A 25,600-nucleotide genomic window follows, 5' to 3' on the forward strand; every position below is an offset into this window, starting at 1 on the left:
TTGTGAAAACAATGGCAATATTGAACTGAAAGAGCAACTTTGCTCAATGGTGTGAGATTGCAGCCAAGGAGAGATGAAATTCACAAAGAAATCAGTCAGAACTGTTGCAAGATTGTGATTAAAAGCCAAATATTTTAAAGAACACAGAATGCTCAACCTCTTGGCAAAACTGCACATTTAGCTACTAGTTGAAATCTCTCTTTTAAATGGCAGAATGCCTGTTCAATTACAACAAGAAGTATGGCTTGAAAATGTATGATTTGTAAGAATATTATTTCATGAGCATTTCTTTAACTACTAAGATTAAAAATGGAAATGCTCCCTATTTTAAAAAGTATGTTATGTTGATTTTCCAACTACCAGAAACCAAACTTAATGGGACTGAAAATGGTCATCACCAAGAACATGAAATGGGATCATAGGGAATTAACACTGAGCTTAATTGTATTTTCTGTTGACTTCAACTGTTCCAACATGTTGGCATGTAGCAACATCACCCCATGATGTTAAACATAGATAATGAAAGGATTGAATGTGGAGCATGGTGTAACACAAGCCACAACCATGCTATTTTGAACATGGCTTTTATATTAGCTGCAGAAAGATTGGGTACGATTGTGTCAAGACTGTGGAGACAGCTAAAACCAACACAGAAAATGCCGGGGAAACTCACCAGGTCTGGCAGTATCAGAGACAGAAACATCGTTAATATTTTGAGTCCGACATGACTTTGCTTCACAACCCAAAATGAAGCAGATCTTTTAAGATTTGCCAAAGTGAACTGGAGAAATCCATGAAGAGGGAACATTTACATGCCAATTGGGAAATAGCAAGGGAATGGGTCCATATGGATTGTTTTTACAAAGGGATGGCATGGTATAAAGGGCTGAACAGTCATCTTCTCTGCTTTATCATTCCATAATTCAAGAATTCCATTGGACCTCTTGGGAACTGTTAAATCTGAATAGGGTAATGTTCCTACATCTGGACCAGAAGGTTTGGGTTCAAATCCCACCTGTGCAAGAAATGTGTCAGAACAGGTTGATTCAAAATTCTTACACGTTTTGTAATGTAATCAATGAAGCAGAACTCTTTCTTCCAAATATTAAATAATTAGCCTATGGGGAGCATTGCTACTCACTTGGAGGCAAGGAGCTATTTATCATTGAACTTAACCAGAGTTACAACTTGTTTTTACTGAGTGCTCATTACAAGGTATACATACTGGCTTCAGTGCACAACATTGTATGCGGTATGGTCATGTCCGAAAGAGAAAAGGCTTAAAATACAAATGAAAATAATATCAAGCCGAGTACCATTTACAATTAGCATGGATTAAAAAGTGAACAATTTAAGTTTCATTAATTTTAATTGTTAATGACTGCCCAGGAATTGGAATACTGGTAAGAGAATTGGCACTGTAGAACTCGCTTCGAAGGCAATTTCCCCCTTAGAGCATAGGATCAGTGAGTTTCCCTTCACATGACTCATTTTTGGAGATCTCTCAGTGTGCTGAAAGATGGCCCACCTGCAACTATTTAATCTGTGAATAACATCTGACAAAAAGAAATCAATAAGTTGTGAAAATATTTTTCTGATTGTTACAGTTCCGATCCAGAATGTGACATTGTGGCATGGTGTTCAATGGGGCAAGGCAGTGCAGAACAAATGGATTTTCTCTGCACTGTGTTACGTTTCATTTCATAGATTGCCACTTTTTTAGAACAATCACTGGGCAGGAAGTCTTTCCTCTCTGTGAGAAAAGTCAGTGTTTATTGCTCAGTGCTTTTTGCAACGTGTTTGAACTGAGCCCCAGTCACCTGCTGGAGTCTTTAATGCTGAATATTGCTGGAGGTGAGAATGATCCTCAGTGATAGTGAATTGGTAGCCAGTTCACAGCTTTTCTCTTAGAAAGATTATTCATGGGACATATGCTTCACAGGCTAGGTTAGCATTTATTGTACAGAGGACAGTGTTGAAACTTTATTGCTGGAACAGCACAGCAGGTCAGGCAGCATCCAGGGAACAGGAGATTCGACGTTTCGGGCACAGGCCCTTCTTCAGGCCATTCCTGAAGAAGGGCCTGTGCCCGAAACGTCGAATCTCCTGTTCCCTGGATGCTGCCTGACCTGCTGTGCTGTTCCAGCAATAAAGTTTCAACTTTGATCTCCAGCATCTGCAGACCTCACTTTCTCCTTGTACAGAGGACAGCTAAGAGTCAACCACAATGTTGTGGGTCCAGAGTCACATATAGGTCAAGTAACATAAGATTTCCTCCCAAAATAGGATATCAGTGAACCAGATGGGTTTTTCCAACAATCAAAGTGGTTGCAATTAGGCCAGCTCGATATTCCAGATTTTTTATGGAATTCATTCACTGAGATGTGAACTGATGGCCACACAACATTGGCTTGACATTCTTAAAAGTTAGCCCAACAGCATTACTGCTAGGCCACTGTCTCTCCCCGCTCTAACTTTATTTCTTATTGACTACTTTATCCCGACAAGAACTGCAATGTTGAACTTTTAACTTGTTACTTTATTTTTCTACCTTTTAATCAAAGAGTTTGTACCTAGGTACCTGGAACCTAAGATGGTGCCATGAATGGTGACATTATAAACTTTTCACTGTACTCCTGCATTCACTGTACTTGAATGCGCGTAACAATAAAATTCTAATTTTCCAAATGAAGCCCATGAAAAAGTAAATTGAACAGGGGATATAAATAATGTCAGTCTATTCACTGCATCATGCTTTTGCTGAAAACCAATGTCACCCCTCCACCCGAACCCAGCCTGGTGTCTACATCTTTAGAATATTTTATAGTAAAATGCTAATCCAACCTCCAGTTCCTCATAACCTAATCTGGTAAAATGAAAAGTTCCATTATTACCTACAAAGATGTTTATCAAATGACTTGCCACCTTGCAACAACAGAGTTGAAAAGCTGCAGGGAATGTGTTACTGAAGCAAACAGGATCAGGAAGGCCTGCAATTTGATCCCAAATCTGTGCTAAATTTGCTGACGTCAATAAAGTCAATTGCCATGTCTACTAGCAATACAAAGGTAGATGGGAAAGCTAGTTGTGAGGAGGCCACACAGAGTCCCTGAGGAATGTTGATAGATTTACTGAGTCAGCAATAAACTGGCAGGTGGCGTACAAGGAGAATGCTGCACTACAGAGGTATGTGGGTGCAACTGTAAAGGGAAATACAAAAATGTTAGTTTCTGCAAGCTCAGCAAGTTAGGAATGCAAATAGAAAATAAGCCTTTAATAAAGCAAGGAAGCATCACTACAGCCAACCTGAGCATTGCTATGCTGGTGCACACACTACAATAGGCTCAGTATCCCTGGGATTACGAGTGGGGGGAGGAATTTGCATCATCTGAGAGTCAACCAATAAGTTCATTTAGTCATCTGCTGAGGACGGTACTGGGCTCAGCAGACGACATCTACATTTAGACTTTCGATCTTGTCATTTTAACATACTCATTTATCTTAAATGGGTTAAGACCACTTGCAAAACATGGCTTTCATCATCTGGACTGACACTCAGTAATGGCACCTGGCACAGGAGGACTGCACACACGTGTGTCTGCATGAGTTTGTCTGTCTGTGTCTGCGTGTGTCTATGTCTGCATGTGTGTCTGCGTGTAAGTACGCCTGTATCTGATGTGTGTGTATACCTATGTCTGCAAGTGTGTGTCTCTGTATGCGTGTGTGTCTGTGTCTGCATGTGTGTGTGTGTATCTGTGAGAGTTGGTATCTCCTGGAGGTGAGACCAGGGCAAAAGTAAGCCGCCTCAGGCGACTGACTGTGTGGAGTTTGCACATTCTCCCCGTGTCTGCGTGGGTTTCCTCCGGGTGCTCCGGTTTCCTCCCACAGTCCAAAGATGTGCAGGTCAGGTGAATTGACCATGCTAAATTGCCCGTAGTGTTATGTAAGGGGTAAATGTAGGGGTATGGGTGGGTTACGCTTTGGTGGGTCGGTGTGGACTTGTTGGGCTGAAGGGCCTGTTTCCACACTGTAATGTAATGTAATCTAATCTAAGTACTGTGTGATTAAGCTAGATAAACCCCTTGATTGTTAGAGGTGCTGGAATGTTTAAGTGAAGGGTTGTTGGTCATAATTAACATCTTGGAAATGAATCAGAAGCTGTGCAATATTGTCGGGGGAAGAGGGGTTGGTTGGAAAAGAATAAATACTGGACATAGAAAATAATTTCCATGCAACAATGCTCGCATTCTTTTAAAATCCTTCTCAAGCTGAGACAACAAAGAGCACAACGTTAAAAAAAACTTTTTAATTTCATGGGGTATTTTCTCAGATACAAAAGCTTTCCTGATGTATTATGAAATGATTAAGTTTCCAACTGATCATCACTGAAGCCTGAAATCCACGAATATAATGCTCTCGCGGGGCAGTGAAGCTACCACAGAGTTAAAGTCACTATTTACAACAGTTATGTTATCCTGAATCTAGTAGTTGATGAAAAATGAGGTGTTATAAAGGCCTGATGAGTGTGAACAGAGACTAGGCCCATGTGTTCTGACTGTGTTTACTAAAGATATTTCAAAGGAAACAAATACAAACAAAGATTTTCAAGCTGGAAATATCATAGCCCTGATTTCAAAAACAAAAATCCCCCAGAAATTGCTGGAAAGCTCAAAGTCTGGCAGCATCTGTGGAGAGAAATCAGAGTAGCCCTTCCTCAGAGTTGAAAGTAGCTGGAAAAATGTTGATTTATGTGCAGAAGATAGGGTAAGGGTGGGGGGGGGGGTCAAGGAGAAAATGACAGGTGGAGATAAAGCCTGAAGAGAGAGAAGAACAGTTGGACAGACAAAGCAGTGTATAATGGTCATTCTAGGAGAATGAATGGCTATTAATGGGGAGTATTAGTGGCTAACAATGGGTAGTGTGTAATAGCAGACCTTGTGATAGCAAGAGTCGAAGAGTGTGGTGCTGGAAAAGCACAGCCAGTCAGGCAGCATCCAAGGGGCAGGACAATCAATGTTTCAAAGGACAATCAATGTTTCAAACATAAGCTCTTCTTGATGAAGAGCTTATGCTTGAAACATCAATTCTCTGTTGGAATTTTTTGAAGAGGTAACAAGTAGGTTAGACCAGGGAAACCCAGTGGATGTGGTCTATCTAGACTTTCAAAAGGCCTTTGATAAGGTGCCACACGGGAGGCTGCTGAGCAAGGTGAGGGCCCATGGTGTTCGAGGTGAGCTGCTGGGATGGATTGAGGATTGGCTGTCTAACAGAAGGCAGAGAGTTGGGATAAAAGGTTCTTTTTCAGAATGGCAGCCGGTGACGAGCGGTGTCCCGCAGGGTTCGGTGCTGGGGCCACAGCTGTTCGCATTATATATTAACGATTTGGATGAGGGAACCGGGGGCATTCTCGCGAAGTTTGCCGATGATACGAAGTTAGGTGGACAGGCAGGTAGTACTGAGGAAGTGGGGAGGCTGCAGAAGGATCTTGACAGGTTGGGAGAGTGGTCCAGGAAATGGCTGATGGAATTTAACGTGAGCAAGTGCGAGGTCTTGCACTTTGGCAAAAAGAATAAAAGCATAGACTACTTTCTAAATGGTGAGAAAATTAATAAAGCCAAAGCACAAAGGGATCTGGGAGTGTTAGTCCAGGATTCTCTAAAGGTAAACATGCAGGTTGAGTCCGTGATTAAGAAAGTGAATGCAATGTTGTCTCTTATCTCAAGAGGGTTGGAATATAAAAGCAGAGATGTACTACTAAGACTTTATAAAGCTCTGGTTAGGCCCCATTTGGAGTACTGTGTCCAGTTTTGGTCCCCACACCTCAGGAAGGACATACTGGCACTGGAACGTGTCCAGCGGAGATTCACACGGATGATCCCTGGAATGACAGGTCTAACATATGAGGAACGGCTGAGGATACTGGGATTGTATTCGTTGGAGTTTAGAAGATTAAGGGGAGACTTAATAGAGACGTACAAAATAATACATGGCTTGGAAAAGGTGGATGCTAGGAAATTGTTTCAGTTAAACGAGGAGACTAGGACCCGTGGACACAGCCTTAGAATTAGAGGGGGTCATTTCAGAACAGAAATGCGGAGGCATTTCTTCAGCCAGAGAGTGGTGGGCCTGTGGAATTCATTGCCACGGAGTGCAGTGGAAGCCGGGACGCTAAATGTCTTCAAGGCCGAGATTGATAGATTCTTGTTGTCTCGAGGAATTAAGGGCTACGGGGAGAACGCTGGTAAGTGGAGCTGAAATGCGCATCAGCCATGATTGAATGGCGGAGTGGACTTGATGGGCCGAATGGCCTTACTTCCACTCCTATGTCTTATGGTCTTATGGTCTTATGGTCTCTTGCTCCTTGGATGCTGCCTGACCGGCTGTGCTTTCCCAGCACCACACTCTTCGACTCTGATCTCCAGCAATGTGCAGTGCTCACTTTCTCCATGTGATAGCAAGGTCTGGTGAGTGAGGGCTGGAGTAAGGACAAGGGAGAAGGTGCCTCAAGCCCGAAAATTGCTGAACTCGATATTGAGTCCAGAAGGCTGTAGGGTTTCCAAGCGGAAAGTGAGGTGCTGTTCTTCCAGCTTGTGCTGAGCTTCACTGGAACACAGCAGCATGTCTGAGACAGAGATGTTGCCCAGCGAACATGGAAGTGTGTTGAAGTGGCAGGCCACTGGAAGCCCAGGGTCTTTTTCACGGCAAACGTAGGCATTGTATAAAGCGGTCATCCAGTCTAGGCTTCATTCCCCAAATGTGGAGGAGATCACATTGTAAACAGCGAATGCAGTAGATGAGATTGAGTGAAGTACAGGTAAAGTGCCAAATATTGGCACAAGATTCTCGGTTGACCAAAAAGCATTATCTGCAATTTCAGGAAGTAGACATTTTGCTTTTTGCAACAGAAGGATAATTTCTGCTAAATTCTAATAAACATTCAGAGGATCACAGCGCATTTCTCACAATATGTAAACAAAGCGAAAAACAAGTTTGCATATTTATTCTTGCAGTTCTGAAAGAGTTAAAAATCATTTCTTAGTAGATTCTTCCTAACCCACAATTCTGAAGATAGCTAATTCCCAGAAAGAACAGGCTGATTTAATCTCCCTGGCCTGATCTGCTCAGCGTGCAGTATAATAAATATGACAGCATGCTTTCTCCAGCATCTTTGTGTGGGTGAAGAGAATGAATTGCAAGGTTCAATTCTTTTTATTCTTTCATGTAATGTGGGTGGTGCTGGCAAGGCCACCATTTATTACCCATCCTTTAATACCCTTGAGAACTTGTGTGTTATTTGGCTTTTCTTCTCCACTCTCCAAACACACAGAACTTTCAAGCTGTTAAAACACAATTTGCTGCGAGTTCAAATCCAAGACACTGTCACTTGTCTATGCAGTCCCCTGGATATTAATATATTTAACTCAAAGTTTGGGGCCAGGAACAACGCAGTGTGAAAATGTATAAAGCAGAAAATGATAAAACTGTTCATTTACTCCTGCAGTTCTAAAAGGGTTAACAATATTTGCTTTTTAAAACTTTCTAAGCCAAATTTGTGGAAACAATCAATTCTTGGAAATGGCTTATTTAGACTAGCTAACTGTGCAGCACATTCAGTTAGCTTAGTTGGCTAGATTGCTGGCTTGTGATGCAGAGATGCCAACAGTGTGGATTCAATTCCTGCAAATAGTTGTGATTACCATGAGGGACTTTCCTTCTCAACCTCATCCTTGCCAGAGGCATGGTGACCCTCAGGTTATATCATCACCAGTTGTCTCTCGGCAATGAGAGAGCAGCCCTACAGTCTAGTAAGAATTTGGCGACTTCACCTTTATCTTTACATTCCAGTGGCCTTCCAAATATCTTGAAATGGATCTCCAAGAGGAGAAAGATGATTTTTTTCTTTACATAGAGGATGGTTTCTTCCTGCGTGGTCCTGCAGAGGTGGCCTTAAGGGGAAGAATGAGAAGAAATTCACTTACCTTGTGGTTGGGAAAGGCGCCTGCCTTGTTCCTGTCTCCAGTTGACCTTGCCAGAGACGAGATATCATTATGGAGTTCATCTCCACAATTGATCACCCATTTGTGGGCTGTTGGTGGACATTGCCGGACTCTACCCAGTGATGGGAGTTTGAGGTTTGGCAGTACCTAGCTTGGGATGAGAATGGGATTGGAGATCTTGGTGGGGGTGAAGGAGGGGATAGGTAGTAGGCAGTGTTACGAGGGACCACCATTGATTCAAACCCACTTCAGAGGGTGCTTGAAGGCAGACGCGTCCCTTGTGGTTTACGTCACTGAGCCTCCACATTAACAATCATCAGTTATATAGGGATTGAATTTGCTGGACAGCTTGTAAAATCTATAATAGCACCAGATTCTCTAACTGTCAATGGAGAGATAGACCTCTCAAACAATAAGTCTTTATTTTTCAAACTGGTGAACAATGACTTTTTTCAAATTTTGGATTTAAGATGTTGAAGGTAAATCTTGAGCTGGAATGGCTGATGGTGCATCCTTTGCATGGTGCCTTTCAGGATCTCAGAATATCCCAGCCATTTTAATACCAATTAAATCCATTTGAAGTGTAAGTACAATAAGATAGGAAACAGTAGCCAAATACAGCCTACTAACATAAATGTGACAATGACCATTTTTAGGCATTGGTCGAGAAAGAAGCATTGGCTGAAGTACCAGCTACTCTTCAAAATAAACCCCTTGAGATGGTTCACGTCCATCTGAGAGGGCAGATGCCACCTTGGTTTAACATCATCTAAAAGATGCCACCTCTAATAGTGCAGCACTGCCACCCATCACTTATATGCTGAAGTCTTACTTTATCTACTGCTCTATCTCCAAATTCGGGACCCACCTCCTGCCTGACTCTGGGAGAGAACCAATGGCAAGGAAACAAAAGGACAGAATTATCACTTCAAAGCAATAGCTGTGTCTTACCTGTCTGCAGTGTAAATGGACCAGAGACCAGAGACATGACTCCCTACACAATGCACCAGTTCTTCAATGTTCATATAAAAGACTCCAAATTTTCTTCACTATTTCTAGAAAGCACTATGTACAAATGCTCTATTTGGGTCATTTCAACAAGGCCAGACACTCATTATGATCCCGACTGATGTTAATACTGGACACGTGAGACCTCAGAGTGAAATCTGGCTTGATAGATGCTAATTTTAAACAAAGAAGTCAGTTACTGAACATATTCGCAAGAGTTTACCAGCGTACTTTTAACACAAAGGATAAAATGTTTATTAAGCATAAACTGCAGTACATACAGTATCAAACAAAATGGAACATCACAGTGGCTAGCACTGCTGCCTCACAGCATCAGGGATATGGGTTCAATTCCAGCCTTGGACGATTCTCTGTGTGGAGTCTGCACATTCTCCTCGTGTGTATGTGGGTTCCTTCCAGGTGTTTCGGCTTCCTCCCACAAAAATGTGCAGATTAGGTGGAGTGGCCATACTAAATTACCCCATAGTGTGCAGGCTAGATGCCTTAACAATGGCAAATGTGGGTTACAGGAATTGAGTGGGATGCTCTTTGGAGGGTTGGTGCAGATCCGATGGGCCGCAAGGCCTCTATCTGCAATGTAGAGATTCTATGAAAAAGTTGGGGAAAATTCATTACAGACATCAGAAAAGGGTGTGATTTCAAAAGATTCCTTTCATCCGAGCAAAACCAAAATTTTAGTGAAATGTTACAGGTAATTCCACACCAAGATGTTAGCTCAGACTGGGACAGCAGCACCTACTTTCCTTCCATTGAATTTCATTCACTGGATGCTGTTTTCTTCACCTGGTATCTCTCCCTTAGACATCTAAGGCCCTCTATTACTTTAAATTCATAGAAAACACAGCAATTCTCTGAACTGAGGTTCCAGCACGCTTTCGCTGGTACCCATCCATTGGCTGACTGTCTGAGTTCTAGACTGTAATGTCTGTGTCCCATGACCCCTGTTGCTAAGCTACAGCATAGTTATTTTTATTCTGCCTTCGTTAATGCACTGAACACTTAATCTCCTTTTCTCACTGCAAGAGTTAAAAAAATCATGAAAAATGACGCAAACAGACCACCTGGCTCTCCATCACTAAGCCCTCAAAAAGAACTTTAAAAAACTGAAATTAAAAAGCGTGTCTCCCATTTCTTAATGCAATATAAAATGCAAATTTAACTTAAAGTTATATATTGGTCCTAATGCTTTTATAAAGAGGAGCCTGTTCTGATGAAGGTGCTAAAGATGGGTGCTCCATCAGCTCAGAAATGTTCAAGAAATCTCGTTCATTATAAGATGCAGTACGTTGAAACTTTATACAGAAGATCTACTGTTGACTTGGCTAAAATGTCAGTCACTTGTCTCATTGATGACATACTATATTAAGTATTGCACAGTTCACTTTATGTGTTTTAATGATTCAAATTCTGACTGGGTCATAGTTTATTTGTCCCAGTAAGTCACTCTCTCAACAGGGTGAATAATGGAAGTGTACACAGTTCAAAGACCTTAGACTAGATTGAAGTACAGGAGTAAATAAGACTTGCTAAATTGCATACAATATTGGTAAGGCCACATCTGGAGTTCCTAGTCTCCATATTTAAGGAGGTACATTGGTGATAGTATGGCAGAAATTCACAAATTACTGTCAGCGATGAGGGGATTGTCTTATGCTGAGAGGTTGAGTAAATTGGGCCTTTACTCTCGACTGAATGAGAGATGATCTCATTGATATATATAAGATTCTGAAGAGGCTTGACAGGGTAAATTCTGAGAGAATAGGGAATCTAGATCATGAGGGCATAATCTCAGGATAAAGATCTGATCGTTTAGGACTGAGACAAAGGGAGTTTTTATCCTTAAAGGGTCGTGAATATCTGGAATTCCCTGAGGGCTGCTGATGCTCCATCTTTAAATATATGTAAGGTTGGGACAGACAGTTCTGTGCTCTCTCTTGGAAACAAAAGGCATGGGGAATGGGTAGGAAAGTGGAGTTGAAGATCAATACATATCTATACAGCCATAAAATCATGCAGCATGGAAACTTGTCCATGCTGACTAAGTTTCCCAAACTAAACTAGTCCCCCATTTCCTTCCAAACCTTTCCTATTTATGTACCTGCTCAAATGTATTTTAAATGTTGTAATTGTATCTGCATTACCACTTCCTTTGGCAGCTCATTCCACATATGAACCACCCTCTGTATGAAGAAGTTGCCCTTCAGCTCCCTTTAAATCTTTCCCCTGCCACCTTAAAAATTCCTGAAGAAGGGCCTGTGCCCGAAACGTCGAATCTCCTGTTCCCTGGATGCTGCCTGACCTGCTGTGCTGTTCCAGCAATAAAGTTTCAACTTTGATCTCCAGCATCTGCAGACCTCACTTTCTCCACCTTAAAAATATGGCCTCTAGTTTTGAACTCCCCTATGCTGGGGAAAAGACCTTTGCTATTCACCTTATTCATGCCCCTCATGATTTTATAAACCTCTTTAAGGTCACCCCTCAACATCTGACATGCCAGTGAAAAATGTCCCAGCTTATCCAGCCAATCCTCATAACTCAAACCTTCAGTACCAACAACATCCTAGTAAATCTTTTCTGAACCCTCTCCAATTAATTATATCTTTCCTGTAACTATACAGCAATAAGGTAGGTGTACTTAAGTGAACCCATGAAGCCTCACAACATGAAGATAACACCAAAATTATGGTGAGGAGATCTGCTGGTTTACCAGCTAAGGGAGAGTGGTAGGTGACCAGCTTGGTTTGAGATGTGCTTAAGTAAATACGATGCATAAAATATGACAAAACAGAGGAGGCGTGGAATAGAAAAGAGAAAGGGATTACTTGAAGTTTCCACAAACAGGAGTGCGTAGTACCTGGAATCCCATTAAAGCGCTCCACACAACAAAGGCTAACAGTCTTGTCATCAGTCATTTCATGGAAAAGCTCCAGTATCAATGTATAGGGAGATCAGCAATGTGCAACTTCCTCGAAACCCACAGCTACTACTGACCAAATATGGAAAAGGTCACATGAACTTTTTTCACTACCTGTATAAACAAATACACCACAACTTTACTTCTGATCAGATTCAAAATGCTGGATGACTGACACATAAATTACACCATGATCTCAACATAAGGCAGCCAATATTTTCTGTTATTTAACCTATAACAACTTCTGTGGCCCCAATTAGAAATGCACAATATATAATTCACCGTGTGACAAATAATCTACAGCAATCATCCCATTTATAACCGGACCCCTTACAAGAACATTTTATTTTAAACGGTTTCAGAGTGAGAACAAGTTGGGCAGTGTGCTAATTAATTCATACTTCCTGTTGGTTAAAACTTACAAGACAGTAAATCTTAGTTTACTAGTTTTTTTAGTTTTATCAATCAATACCAATTTCACTTCATACTGAGCCATTAGATAGGCTTAGTATGATACAAATTTTATTATCTTTAATTCAGGACCACTTCAATTGAGATGAAAATCAGAAAACCTAGAATGGTTGGCTGATCCAATCTTGCTCATTATACTTCTGCTTTTGGGCCATTTCTACATATATATTCCATTGAATTCCGTTGGCTGCAGCAAGTTTAAATTCAGAGTGGAATTAGTGTTTCCTACTTTCACTGTTGTACTTCTAGCAAAATCCTGGAGCTGATTTGAGCTCCCCTCTGCATTAATGACACTGCAATGTCAGTAATTTGGATCTGGCATGATTGAAGATATACAATAATTCCATCACCAAACTGAAGAGTAAACACTGGAAATTTTATGTCTCCAAACTTCTTTTCTTGAAGAGTGTGTGCGCTAGAATACTTGATTTTAACTTACTATCTCTCTAGTTGGGTTTGGGTCATCCACCCAGCTTACACCTTGCAGGATTTTATTTTTTTGTTGGGTATTAACGAAAGAGTTGATCCACAAATCCCTCCAAAAATGGGATTGACCGAGTATGAAAGGGAACCTCTGATGTGGGTGTGAATGGTTGTCATTTGCCCCTTGCTTTGTGTGGCCATGTCCTAAATTCCTGTGCATCTTTGTAACACAGCTCACAGCAAATACTTGATCCCTTCTGCCCTGTTATGAGGGACTAGTAAGTAAAACACATATTTATGAGGTGAAAGATTGAGGCTGAATACAAAGGTGTGAATATGTGCCAGCATTTATTGCTCATTCCTGACAGCTATGGAGAAAGTGATGGTGAGCTGTCTTCCTAAACCTCTGAAGTCCCTGAGTTGTAGGGACACAGTGGTGTTCGGGAGTTTCAGGATTTTTTCCCAGCAAGGAATGGCGATGTAGTTCCAAGTCTGGATGGTGCATGGCTTAGGGGGGAGCTTGCAGATGGTTGTGTTCCCACGGTTCTGTTAGTCCTGCTCTTCTATGTGGCAGAGGACATTTCTTTATGGGAGGTGCTATTGAGTATAGAAAAAAGGATTGAGGTGGCCACAAAAATGGGTTCATAGATTAAAATCAGGACTGGAGCATCAGTGGATTGCTTAGCCACAAGAATCACATCTAACGTTGAGCAGACCCTGCCAAACAATATCCAAAGATCTTCCAAACTTGCAAATGTCTTTGGATTGCAATCAGGAATGTGAATTCTGTGTGACTGTTGCCTTGATTAGCCCAATATTGAGGCAAAGCTGGTTATCTCAAAAATGAAACTCAACTCATTCAGAGAAACCTGCAATTTCCCTAATCTGCATAGCTGAAGACAGAATCTGGTGATTCATGTATTTACTGAGTCTTCGAGTGGCGGGCATTGCGATTTTCCGACCTGATTCGCAGAACTGTATTGTAACTGAAACCTTTGTTCCATAGTAAATAGTCTGGTAAAGAGTCCTTTTATGTACAAGCAGTGACATAGCCAATGAATCCTTGTGTGAACTTTCCACTGTGGAAATATTTCTATAGCGTGTGAGGACATCAAGGGCAAGTCTTTGAAGTTTCATTTTTGCACAGTCACTGTACAGCATAACACTTAAGACAAGCTGGGATTGATTTCTGCACACACTGGTCAAACTGAATTCCGAATGTGAACCCTGGCAGATTATCACCCAGACAGGCAAGGAAAAATCTAGCCTATATCTTGCATTCTAAGTTTCAATGTGGTTATTGTAAACTTATGCAACAAAAGAGCGTATCAGCTGAGTGAGGAGAAATGTCACACATTCCCAGCTTGATCTCACGAAAATAAGGTCATTGACATGGTCTCCAGAATTTCTTTGGAAATCTGCAACATTTCCTCTATTAACTGTCCTGGCACCCAGCATGCCTTGCAAGTGTGGAACTCACAATGGTACTTTAACCAGCAGACATGCTCAACGATTGTGTTATAATAATTAAATTAGTGTCATGACATTACAAATGAATGAGAAAAAATGTGAGCATGGTATCGCCACCATAACAACACAGTTAATCGCAGTTAAGACAGGCAACAGAAAGGACAAAAAAAATACAGGTTAGATTAGATTAGATTACTTACAGTGTGGAAACAGGCCCTTCGGCCCAACAAGTCCACACCGACCCGCCGAAACGCAACCGACCCATACCCCTATATTTTCCCCTTCACCTAACACTACGGACAATTTAGCATGGCCAATTCACCTGACCTGCACATCTTTGGACTGTGGGAGGAAACCGGAGCACCCGGACGAAACCCATGCGGACACGGGGAGAATGTGCAAACTCCACACAGTCAGTCACCTGAGGTGGGAATTGAACCCGGGTCTCAGGCGCTGTGAGGCAGCAGTGCTAACCACTGTGCCACCATGCCGCCCACGGTTCCTCAGATTTCCATTGATGTGACCACAGGTAATGATCCACCAAGCTCTGCCAGCCAAAATAAATTATAAGAGAAGTCAATTAATTCTCCCATTGTTAGTCACAATGATACTGGGCCTTAAACTACTGATTGAGGACTGTGGTTAAAAAATGTCATGGCACAAAAATCTATGTAACCTATAAATGGCATCAGTGTTTCTGATGAAGAGTCACTGGACTTGAAATGTAAACTCCATTTTCTTCCCACAGATGCTGCCAGACCTGCTGAATTTCTGCAGCAACTCTGTTTTTGTATCAGTGTATTTGGTTTTGGAAAAGGATGATTGAAGTTTGCCAAGTTCCCATTCATGTTCATTATCCAGGAACCTCTAGTGGAAATGTGCATGTATGAAGTTTTAATGGTCCAAGTCCAAAAACCTTCTGTCCCCATTTAAGTGTCGCACATGAATAATGACCAGATACTCAAGATACCAGCGAGAAATGGCACCAGGGACCAGGTTCCAATATCCAAGAAGGATGCAAAACATTATGGTTAGAAAGGAGGAAGAAAGACCCATTATTACCTGTCCCTGCACCCTTCAGTCAAATACTTTTGCCACTTGTGTTGCTACAAGTGTAGAGTACAACATATGATGGTAATACCTGCTCACATCAAGGGAACCAGGGCATCAAGGAGCAGCATGAACAAGGCAACTAATTGCTTAACCAACCAAACTATCAGATGGTGATGGTAACATTAACAGTACCATGGATGAGAAGGGAGTGTAAATGAGAGTTGGTTAATTCAATGTTAATTAAGGTACTGAGAGAGGAATTAAAAAGAGAGAAAGAAGTCATCAAAAAGCAAGTTCCAACTTTTCAATTTTTCAAACTACATTTAAATCCTGCAGGGATGAGAATTCATACATGTAATCGTTCACTTTCAGAGCAATTGTCTAGTGTGAATAAACATCGACCACATTGTTGAAAAGATCCTTGGTCTGGAATAGCTAAGATCTAACTTCCTGTAGTGAGTTTACTGCGAACCTGCTGTGCAAGCAGAGGAACTTCACACCATTCAAAGCATTCCAATGGTGAGGCAAACTGTAAGATGCGGTTTACACAAAGCTATTGGTGGAACAGTACAGACCAGCAGCAACCTGTGGTTACTTGATTTTAACTGTGCATTGGGTCATTGACTATAGTTGTTATACTACCTGCATATGAAGTGCAATAACTCTACCACAGCAAAATCTGACCTTATAGTTTAAAACACCAACATTTCGCATCACTGTGGTTCAGTTAGTGGCACAGTCCCATGGGGGTCACAGTGTTCCACATTCAACTTCCAGTTATAGAGTCATAGAGATGTACAGCATAGAAACAGACACTTCGGTCCAACCCGTCCATGCCGACCAGATATCCCAACGCAATCTAGTCCCACCTGCCAACACCCGGCCCATATCCCTCCAAACCCTTCCTATTCATTTACCCATCCAAATGCCTCTTAAATATTGCAATTGTACCAGCCTCCACCACTTCCTCTGACAGCTCATTCCATGCACGTACCACCCTCTGTGTGAAAAAGTTGCCCCTTAGGTCTCTTGTATGTCTTTCCCCTCTCACCCTAAACCCATGCCCTCTAGTTCTGGACTACCCCACCCCAGGGAAAAGACTTTGCCCGTTTACCCTATTCATGCCCCTCATCATGTTGTAAACCTCAATAAGGTCACCCCTCAGCCTCCGACACTCCAGGGAAAACAGCCCCAGCCTGTTCAGCCTCTCCTTATAGCTCAAACCCTCCAACCCTGACAACATCCTTCTAGATCTTTTCTGAACCCTTTCAAGTTTCACAACATCTTTCCTATAGGAAGGAGACCAGAACTGCACACAATATTTCAACAGTGGCCTAACCAATGTCCTGTACAACCGCAACATGAACTCCCAACTCCTGTACTCAATGCTCTGACCAATAAAGGAAAGCATACCAAACGCTTTCTTCACTATCCTATCTACCTGTGACTCCACTTTCAAGGAGCTATGAACCTGCACTTCAAGATCTTTTTGTTCAGCAACACTCCCTAGGACCTTACCATTAAGTGTATAAGTCCTGCTAAGATTTGCTTTCCCAAAATGCAGCACCTCGCATTTATCTGAATTAAACTCCATCTGCCACTTCTCAGCACATTGGCCCATTGTTGTAATCTGAGGTAACCCCCTTCGTTGTCCACTACACCTCCAATTTTGGTGTCATCTGCAAACTTACTAACTGTACCTCTTATGCTCGAGCAAAAAGATCAAGGTTGACACCCTAGTGCCATATTAGATTAGATTAGATTACATTACATTACAGTGTGGGTTGCGCTTCGGCCCAACAAGTCCACACCGACCCGCCGAAGCGCAACCCACTCATACCCCTACATTTACCCCTTACCTAACACTACGGGCAATTTAGTATGGCCAATTCACCTAACCTGCACATCTTTGGACTGTGGGAGGAAACCGGAGCACCTGGAGGAAACCCACGCAGACACAGGGAGAACGTGCAAACTCCACACAGTCAGTCGCCTGAGGCGGGAATTGAACCCGGGTCTCAGGCGCTGTGAGGCAGCAGTGCTAACCACTGTGCCGCCGTGCCGCCCACGGTTCCTCAGATTTCCATTGATGTGACCACAGGTAATGATCCACCAGGCTCTGCCAGCCAAAATAAATATTGAGGGAATGCTGCCCTTTTGGAGGTACCATCTTTCAGATGAAATGTTAAACTGTCTTTGGTGAACGTAAGAGATTTTATTGTGTTGTTTCAGAGAGGAGCTGAATAGTTAGCTTCAGTGTCCTACCCAATATCTATCCCTCAATCAACAATAAACAGGCTATTTGTTCATTATTGCTTTGGTCTTGCTGTGTGCAAAACTGGCTGCTGCATTTCCTATACTACAACCGTGTCTACACTTCCATGGGACTTCATTGACTTTAAAGACGTTAGAGAGGTCCAATGGTCATGAAAAGTATAATTAAAAGGTTGCTTCAAAATTAAATAATTCCTCTTGTATAATGCTGGATCTTGTTGAGCTGGGCGTGGTGGTTGATGGAAGGAAGTGGGAGAGATTTGGTAGTGGCGGGGGGAGATGTCAGTATTACTGTCAGGTATGGGGGGTTGGTACAGTGCTGGGTCCACTGGGTTGAATCATTGAGGGGGCATTGGGTCTAGGGTTGGGGGCAGTTTGTGCCTCAGGGAAGGGATACTGTCAGGTCTGGCAGATTCAGTTTGGGGTTGGGGGTGGTGATGGCAGCGAGTCATCGGAGTGGGCATCAGGTTGGGCAGTGATCTGTTTTTGGGATTGGCAGGTTTGGATGGGGATAGGGTGGGGTCAGTGGTTTTGGGGGGGTAATGTAATGTTGAATTAGGGATGGCATTAGGTGCATCAATGTCAGGTCAGAGGGGTCCTGTTAGTTTGAGGATGGGTCAGTGGGGAGTTGGGGAAGGGATTAGTGGGGACATGAGGGGTCGGGGTGGAGTCAGTGGGAAGTCAGGGGGTGTGTGATCAGTGGGAAGTCAGAGGTAGGGAGTTTGGTCTGGTGGGGCTAGAAGGATGGGCAGGTCAACTCAAGAAGTGTCAGGGGGTCTATAGTTAGATGAATTGGGGTGTGGGGTTGTGAGGAGTTCAATTATTATTCAGGAATTAGAGTAGGTTTTGATCCTTCAGTTTTCCCAGGTAACTACTAATCTTTAGTAATCTAGAAGCGTCTGAATTCTCTGACTCTAACTCAGTGTCAAGGACTTTCTTTATCTGGTATAAGATGTTAGATAATTGCCCAATGGAAACTTCATCTTCCCAAGAAATTTCCATGGAATCAACTGCAATGGAATTTTCAGGTGGTCCCTTCTTGTATCTCTAGCCTAAGGTGCTGCGATGATAATCTCCCCATCAGAATTTCTGAGCTATTTCTAGTGTAATACTTCCAACAAGAGAGTTTACACAGGACAATTCCTTAGAAAGATTGAATAAGTTAGGAAGGAGTATTTTACTTCGAGAAGAGAGGGTGACAGAGCTATTTGACAGATATTCAAAATCATGACTGAATAGACTGAAATAAACTGTTCCCACTGATGGACGATTGAGAACCAGAGACCACAGAGTGAAGATTATTGGCCAACGTAGCAACGTCAACCTGAGGAAAAGGGTTTTTGCACAATGAGTGGTTAGGATCTGGAATGCACTGGCTGAGAGTGGAGTCAAGGCAGGTTCAAGTGAGGCAATCAAAAGAATCTGAAGCAATCCCTAAAAAGGAAGCATTTGCAGGATTTTTGAGAGAAGGCGGGGAATGAATCCCAATGAACTGCTCCCTCACAGGGGCAGCACAAACACAAGCTGAACAGCCACTTGCTATGCTATAACCATTTCATGATCCTAGGTGCACATCTAGATTGTTCAGGTGAAAGATCAGTGTCCCCAGATTCTGATTCCATATTCTATACACAGCTCTATTCTGTATCCACAAAACTATACAGATACTTCATCGTGAAACCGGAAAACTCTCTTCAAGGCATAGCAAAGGAAAAATAGAATCTCCTCCTAGCGTTTCCAAGTTAGGTGCACTTTATTCTTTTCTCTGACAGTATGTTAGATGTGGCTTGTTCCAAGATGCAAAGCTTCCTGTGTTCACAAGTCTAGCACAAATAATAAACAGATTGCTAAAATGCATTCAATTAGTCCTTTCAGATGACACCAACCTTTTATTTTAAGAGTCATACAGTCATAGAGATGTACAGCATGGAAACAGACCTTTCAGTCCAACTCGTCCATGCTGACCAGATATCCCAACCTAATCTAGTCCCACTTGCCAGAACCTGGCCCATATCTTTCCAAACCCTTCCTATTCATATACCCATCCAGATGCCTTTTAAATGTTGCAATTGTACCAGCCTCCACCACTTCCACTGGCAGCTCATTCCAGACATGTATCACCCTCTGTGTGAAAAAGTTGCCCTTGCAGTCTCTTTTATATCTTTCCCCTCTCACCCTAAACCTCTAGTTCTGGACTCCCCCACCCCAGGGAAAATACTTTGTCTATTTATCCTATCCATGCCCCTCATGATTTTATAAACCTCTTTAAGGTCACCCCTCAGCCTCCAATATTCCAGGAAAAACAGCTCCAGCCTATTCAACCTCTCTCTATAGCTCAAACCCTCCAACACGGGCAACATCCTTGTAAATCTTTATTGGCAATCTAACAGATCTCTCAGAGGGGTTCACTGATCATACTCTGAAAGATCAGGAATTACACTTGAGCCCTCAAACTCAATTCTTTCAAGTCGATCCACACCATGTTAAAGACTAGATTTCTGAAGGAAACAAAATTTGCTGTGATGTAAAAAACAATAGCTTCCTCACTCAGAACCTTGGGGGAGATGAGTGGCCTGGTGGTAGTATCATTGGATTATTAATCCAGAAAATTAGCCAATGCTCTGAGGACCTGGGTTCAAATCCCGTCATAGCAGATGGTGGAATTCAAATTTAATTAGGAATCTGAAATTAAAGATCTAATGACAACCATGAATCCATTATCGATTTTGGAAACCCCCCACCTGTTCCCCTTTAGGGAAGGAAATCTGTCATCCCTACCCAGTCTGGCCTACACGTGACTCCAGACCCATAGTTAATGTGGATGACTCTTAACAATTAGGGATGAGCAATAAATGCTGGCTTAGCCAGAGACACCCACGTCCTGTGAGTGAATGACAAAAAAACAGCCAATTATTTGCCAAGAGTTTTTCTGCAGCAACCAATTTAAGGAAGAGAAAATGAAAGCAAATTGGTTTGGTTCAGCAGTGTCTGGCCATTCCCTTCAGCCAGGACAACATACTACAATGAAGCAGACAGCATTTCATTCCAAACTCATTCCCAAGATGCAATTCCCTCCACACTGAGGACATGTCCTGCCAAGTGACCTGGTTAACAGTAACTAAAGCTGATTATCTCCCTGCTGTGAACAATATATCTGCTTGCGCAACAGGACTGCCTCCCTTGCTTCATGTAATCGTACTTTTTTTGGCAAAAGATATGAACAGTTTGAAGGACTTATTAAAACATCTTGCCCTCACAAGCAGACTCTTCACTTACTAATGAGACACTTGCATGGGGACTGCTTCCCTGCCAGATAATAGCTTCAACAGACATGTCTGTTTATATATTGAAAGGCTCATTTAAAAGCTAAGATAGATTACATTCTCCAGTATCAAAATATGCAATGTTTGTTGTCCTCTCAAAATAGTACTCAACAATAACAAAATGATTTTTGAAACCCGTTACAATTAAGGACGTATTATGAAAAATGTGAGACAAATGAAATAATATAGTGACTTGCAGCATAAGTTCTCAGCTGAACCAACCTTAGTACTGACCGAATGAATGTGGCACTTTACCAAGTACAGTAAACTCAACGTAGCTAATTCGGATCTGAATCTTTCTGACCCTCCATTTTGAAATGACATTTCGATGATCATCACTCATTAAGTAAATAGTCAATTAAAGCACAACATGTAGCAAGTGGAAAGTGGGGTGAATTCTCTACATTGCTTATGGTTTGGTTGGAACAGAATGATGGAAGCTTCACTCTTACTGGAACAGAGAAAACCTGACAGGGTGCAATCTCCACAGATCAGGATATCTTGAGGAGTAAATCACTTACTATTGTGGGGTGGTGGAGGGTCACTGTTTGGAAATGGTGGGGGATCCAGCATTATTTGAGGGATTTACAAGCAAGCAGCAGTAAGTTGAGACAATTCTGGAGACACTGGGTGAGCAGGCACAGGTATAATAAAGATTTCATCAGATCTACCTCAGTTCTGATCGCTCAATCTAACAGTTTATCAGATAGAATTAGTCTGCGAGAGGACTGACTGCTGAAAATGTTTCCATCAGATTACTAAATATTAAAATTTCCCGAAACCTTAAAGGTGGCACCATGTCAGAAAGACAGATGAAAAATTTGCAAAACAGAATCTGGTATGCAACACTTACATGACAGTGATGTGGCTGTCATGATTTAAACAAGTCACTTGGATTTATCCTCAAAGTGAACAGCCAGCTCTTCAAAACCAACATCCTGAAAAAGAGGACTTCAGCCATATCTTGGCATTCACAAGCACAATGACATGCTGTCATTGCTGTATCAATTATTTCCAGACCTCTTGCATGTCAACAGGGAGAGTAAAATGGTTTATCAATGTAAGAAAATGGAAGGCTTTCCCACCTGTGTCACTAGCTGCTCCTGTGTCAGGGTGTTGATCCAACGAGTGTAACGCTCAGTGGAGCCTTCAGGTTCTCTCTTAATTTGGCAACCAATGATCTACGGTTACAAACATACAATGTCACATTCACGCAATGGATTTTCAAGAAGAATCAGATAAAGAAAACAAATTAACACAAAAAACAGGCTCTGTTTTATGTAACTTCCAATGGAAAAACCTCCAACTGATGCTCAAATATTTTTATTAAACTTCTTATTGAAAATAAGCAGAATATTCCAGTGACTACATGTTGAGAGAATCAAAGTTACCCTTTTGATGGACTCTGATACCCAGCTTTGGGTAGACTGAATCAGACTGTCCATCATCTTGGTCTGCTATTTGCACCCCTCAATATTGAGCATCTGGCCACATAAAAGCACCACCACTTCTACTACAATCACATTTCTATCTCCACACTTGCTTCAGGTCATCTGCCTGTGAAACCATCATCCATCCCTTTGTTACTTTTGGATTGGACCTGCAATCTCCCATCTCCCAGCCTCCATACACTGGAGGCAATCCAAAACTCTGCTGCTGTGACCTTACTTGCACCAAATCCCAGTCACCTATTATCTAACACCAATGAAACTACAAGGGTGATGAAAGGAAAATATGAAAACAAAGAGACAAAATGAAAAAAAATTTAGGCAGGTAAAAATCAAAGAAAATCCAGTGGTGTTTTATCAGCACATTAAGAGCAAGTGGAAGACTAAGAAATGTGTGCACCCTATCAGACATGTACAATGTAACTTGTTCATGGATGTAGAAGATGTGGGCAGGGTTCATGATAAGTACCCCATCTCAGTCTTCACAAAGGTGAAGAATGGTGTGTTGAAATAGAAATAACCAGTTAATGAGGACGAGGAGGGTGAAATATTATACAATAAACATAAATGATGAAGTTCAGGAGGAGATAACATCTTTGGAAGTGGACGAATTGCCGAGGCAGATGGATGGCATTCCAGGCTATTCAAGAAAAACAGGGAGGAAACAACAGATACTCTGAGGATCATTTTCCAATCCTCACTTGGTACAGATGAGGTATCATAGGGCTACATAGCTGCAAACATTGTACTATTGAGTAAAGGAATAAATGTGAGGGATAGGCCAAATAAATATAGGTTAGTCTGTTTGATTTCAGTACTGGGCAGATTGTTAGCATCATTTCGAACAGACAGAATGAACTAAAGTATACAGGTTAATCACATATAACATGGTTTTGTTAAAGGAAGGTTGGATCTTATTACTGCCAGGCCAAAAGTTAGTGTCCATCCTTAATTACCCTTGAGAGTGTGGTGATGAGGCGAGTTCTTGAATTGCTGCAGTACTTGGGATACAGGTTCGGTACACCCACAGTGCTGTTAGGAATAGAGTCCCAGGATTTTGACCCAGCGACAGTAAAAGAAAAATGGTGTAATTCCAAGTTAGGATAATGTTTCTCAGAGGGAATCTGCAGGGGCTGGTGTTCCAATTCATCTGCTGTCCTTGTCCTTCTAGGTGGTAGAGGTTTGCAAGTTTGGAAGGTGTTGTCAAGGAGGCTTGGTGAGTGACTGCAGTGCCTCTTGTTGATGGTACACATACTGCTGTTGTGTGCCAATGGTGAAGTAAGTGAATGTTTAAGGTGGTGGATGTGGTGCCAATCAAGTGGGCAGTTTCATCCTGGATGGTGTCAGGCCTCTTGAGTGTGGTTGGAGGTACATTCATCCAGGCAAGTCGTGAGTACTTCAACACACCCCTGGCTTAGGCCTTGTACAGGCTTTGGGGAGTTTGGAGGTGAGTTACTCCCTGCAGGATTCCTATCCTCTAACTTGTTCTTGTAGCCACAGTATTACAATTCAACCTAGAGACTGGCTGTAACAGCAAGAGGAAATGTGAATAAGGAAGAGTGATACTGTAACACCTGGCAGAAACATGACGAACACAATCAGATGTTATAAGTGGGACTCAGAATTGCACCCAGTAGTTTCAGATTGGAGGATATGGAAAAGGGAATTCTAGCAACACCTGGCCAGTAACACCTGTTTATTGCTGTTTAGGCCAGTGAAAAGAAGATGTGGATTTGATGGCCTTTTATAGATTCAGAGAGTCAAACAGCACAGAAATAGACCCTTCGATCCAACTAGTCCATGCCAAACATAATCCCAAACTACACTGGTGCCACCTGCCTGTTCCTGGTCCATTTCCCTCCAAACATTTCCTATTCATGAACTTATCTAAGTGTCTTTTAAACACTGTAATTGTGTTCGCATCCACCACTTCCTCAGAAAGTTAATTCTACACCTGAATCACTCTCTGTGTAAAACATTTGCCCCTCATGTGTTTTTTAAATTTCTCTCCTCCCACCTTAAAGATATACCCCCTTGTCTTGAAATTCCCCCAATTTAGGGAAACGACACCTACCATTATACCTATCTATACCCCTTATTACTTTATAAACAAGGTCACCTCTCTACCTCCTATACTCCTGTGAAAAAAGGGCGAAAGTGAGGACTGCAGATGCTGGAGATCAGAGTCAAGCTTAGAGTGGTGCTGGAAAAGCACAGCCGGTCAGGCAGCATCCAAGGAGCAGGAAAATCAATGTTTTGGGCTAAAGCCCTTCATCAGGAATGATTATTGACTTGACCATGTGTGCAAGGACTATGGACCCCATTACAATCCGCACTTCTCCTCTTTGTCTCAAAAATAGCCTATTGGTGAACATTTTCTTTCAGACAGCCAATTTTGGCCGAGAAATTTGTTTTTTTGCTCTCTTTTATATTACAGAATGTGTATGTTAACTAATTATTGCAGTTTTGTTGAATTTATTTTGTTTTGGTAATAAGTCTATAACTACATTTGTTAAGTTAATTAGATAACAGATCTTGTTGTTTAAAACCAGACATACACAAGGTAATTAATTGGTCATCTTTGTAACTGGAAAGTGATTCTGTGTTGTGACCCATGGAGTAGTGGGATGACAGCAACAATGTATATCTCCTATCTTGGTCAAATAATTTGTGATACTTCCATCATAGACTTTATCATAGAGTCATAGAATTATATAGCACGCAAACAGACCCTTTGGTCCATCTCATCCAAGCCAACCAGATATCCTAAATTGATCTAGTCTCATTTGCCAGCATATGGCCCATATCCCTCTAAATCCTTCCTATTCATATACCATCCAGATACCTTTTAAATGCTGTAATTGTACCAGCCTTCACTACCTTCTCTGGCAGCTCATTCCATACCAGCACCACCCTCTGCGTGAAAAAGTTGTCACTCAGGTCCCTTTTAAATCTTTCCCCGCTCATCTTAAACTTATGGCCTCTAGTTTTGGATTCCTCTACCTTGGGGAAAAGACCTTGGCCATTCACCCTATCCATGTCCCTCATGATTTTATAAACCTCTATACGGTCACCCCTCAGCCTCCGATAGTCCATGGAAAACAGCCCCAGCCTTTTCAGCCCCTCCCTATAGCTCAAACCTTCCAACCCTGGCAACATCCTTGTAAAATCTTTTCTGTACCCTCCCAAGTTTAACAA

The 25,600-nt window shown here is 42.0% G+C and overlaps 1 protein-coding gene across 1 annotated transcript in view; it reads right to left on the reverse strand.

Moving 5' to 3' along the window:
- The window catches only part of qtgal (queuosine-tRNA galactosyltransferase), a 385,611-nt gene that overhangs the window by 249,525 nt on the left and 110,486 nt on the right, over positions 1-25,600 (reverse strand). The window contains exon 6 of the mRNA XM_043714488.2: positions 22,040-22,135. Coding sequence (XP_043570423.1) covers positions 22,040-22,135 — 96 coding nt within the window. The remainder of the gene's footprint in view (positions 1-22,039; positions 22,136-25,600) is intronic.

This window comes from Chiloscyllium plagiosum, unplaced genomic scaffold (genome assembly GCF_037043375.1).
Source record: "Chiloscyllium plagiosum isolate Xiang-an unplaced genomic scaffold, Cpla_swu_hap1 HiC_scaffold_25, whole genome shotgun sequence".
In the NCBI taxonomy this organism is placed as follows: domain Eukaryota; kingdom Metazoa; phylum Chordata; class Chondrichthyes; order Orectolobiformes; family Hemiscylliidae; genus Chiloscyllium; species Chiloscyllium plagiosum.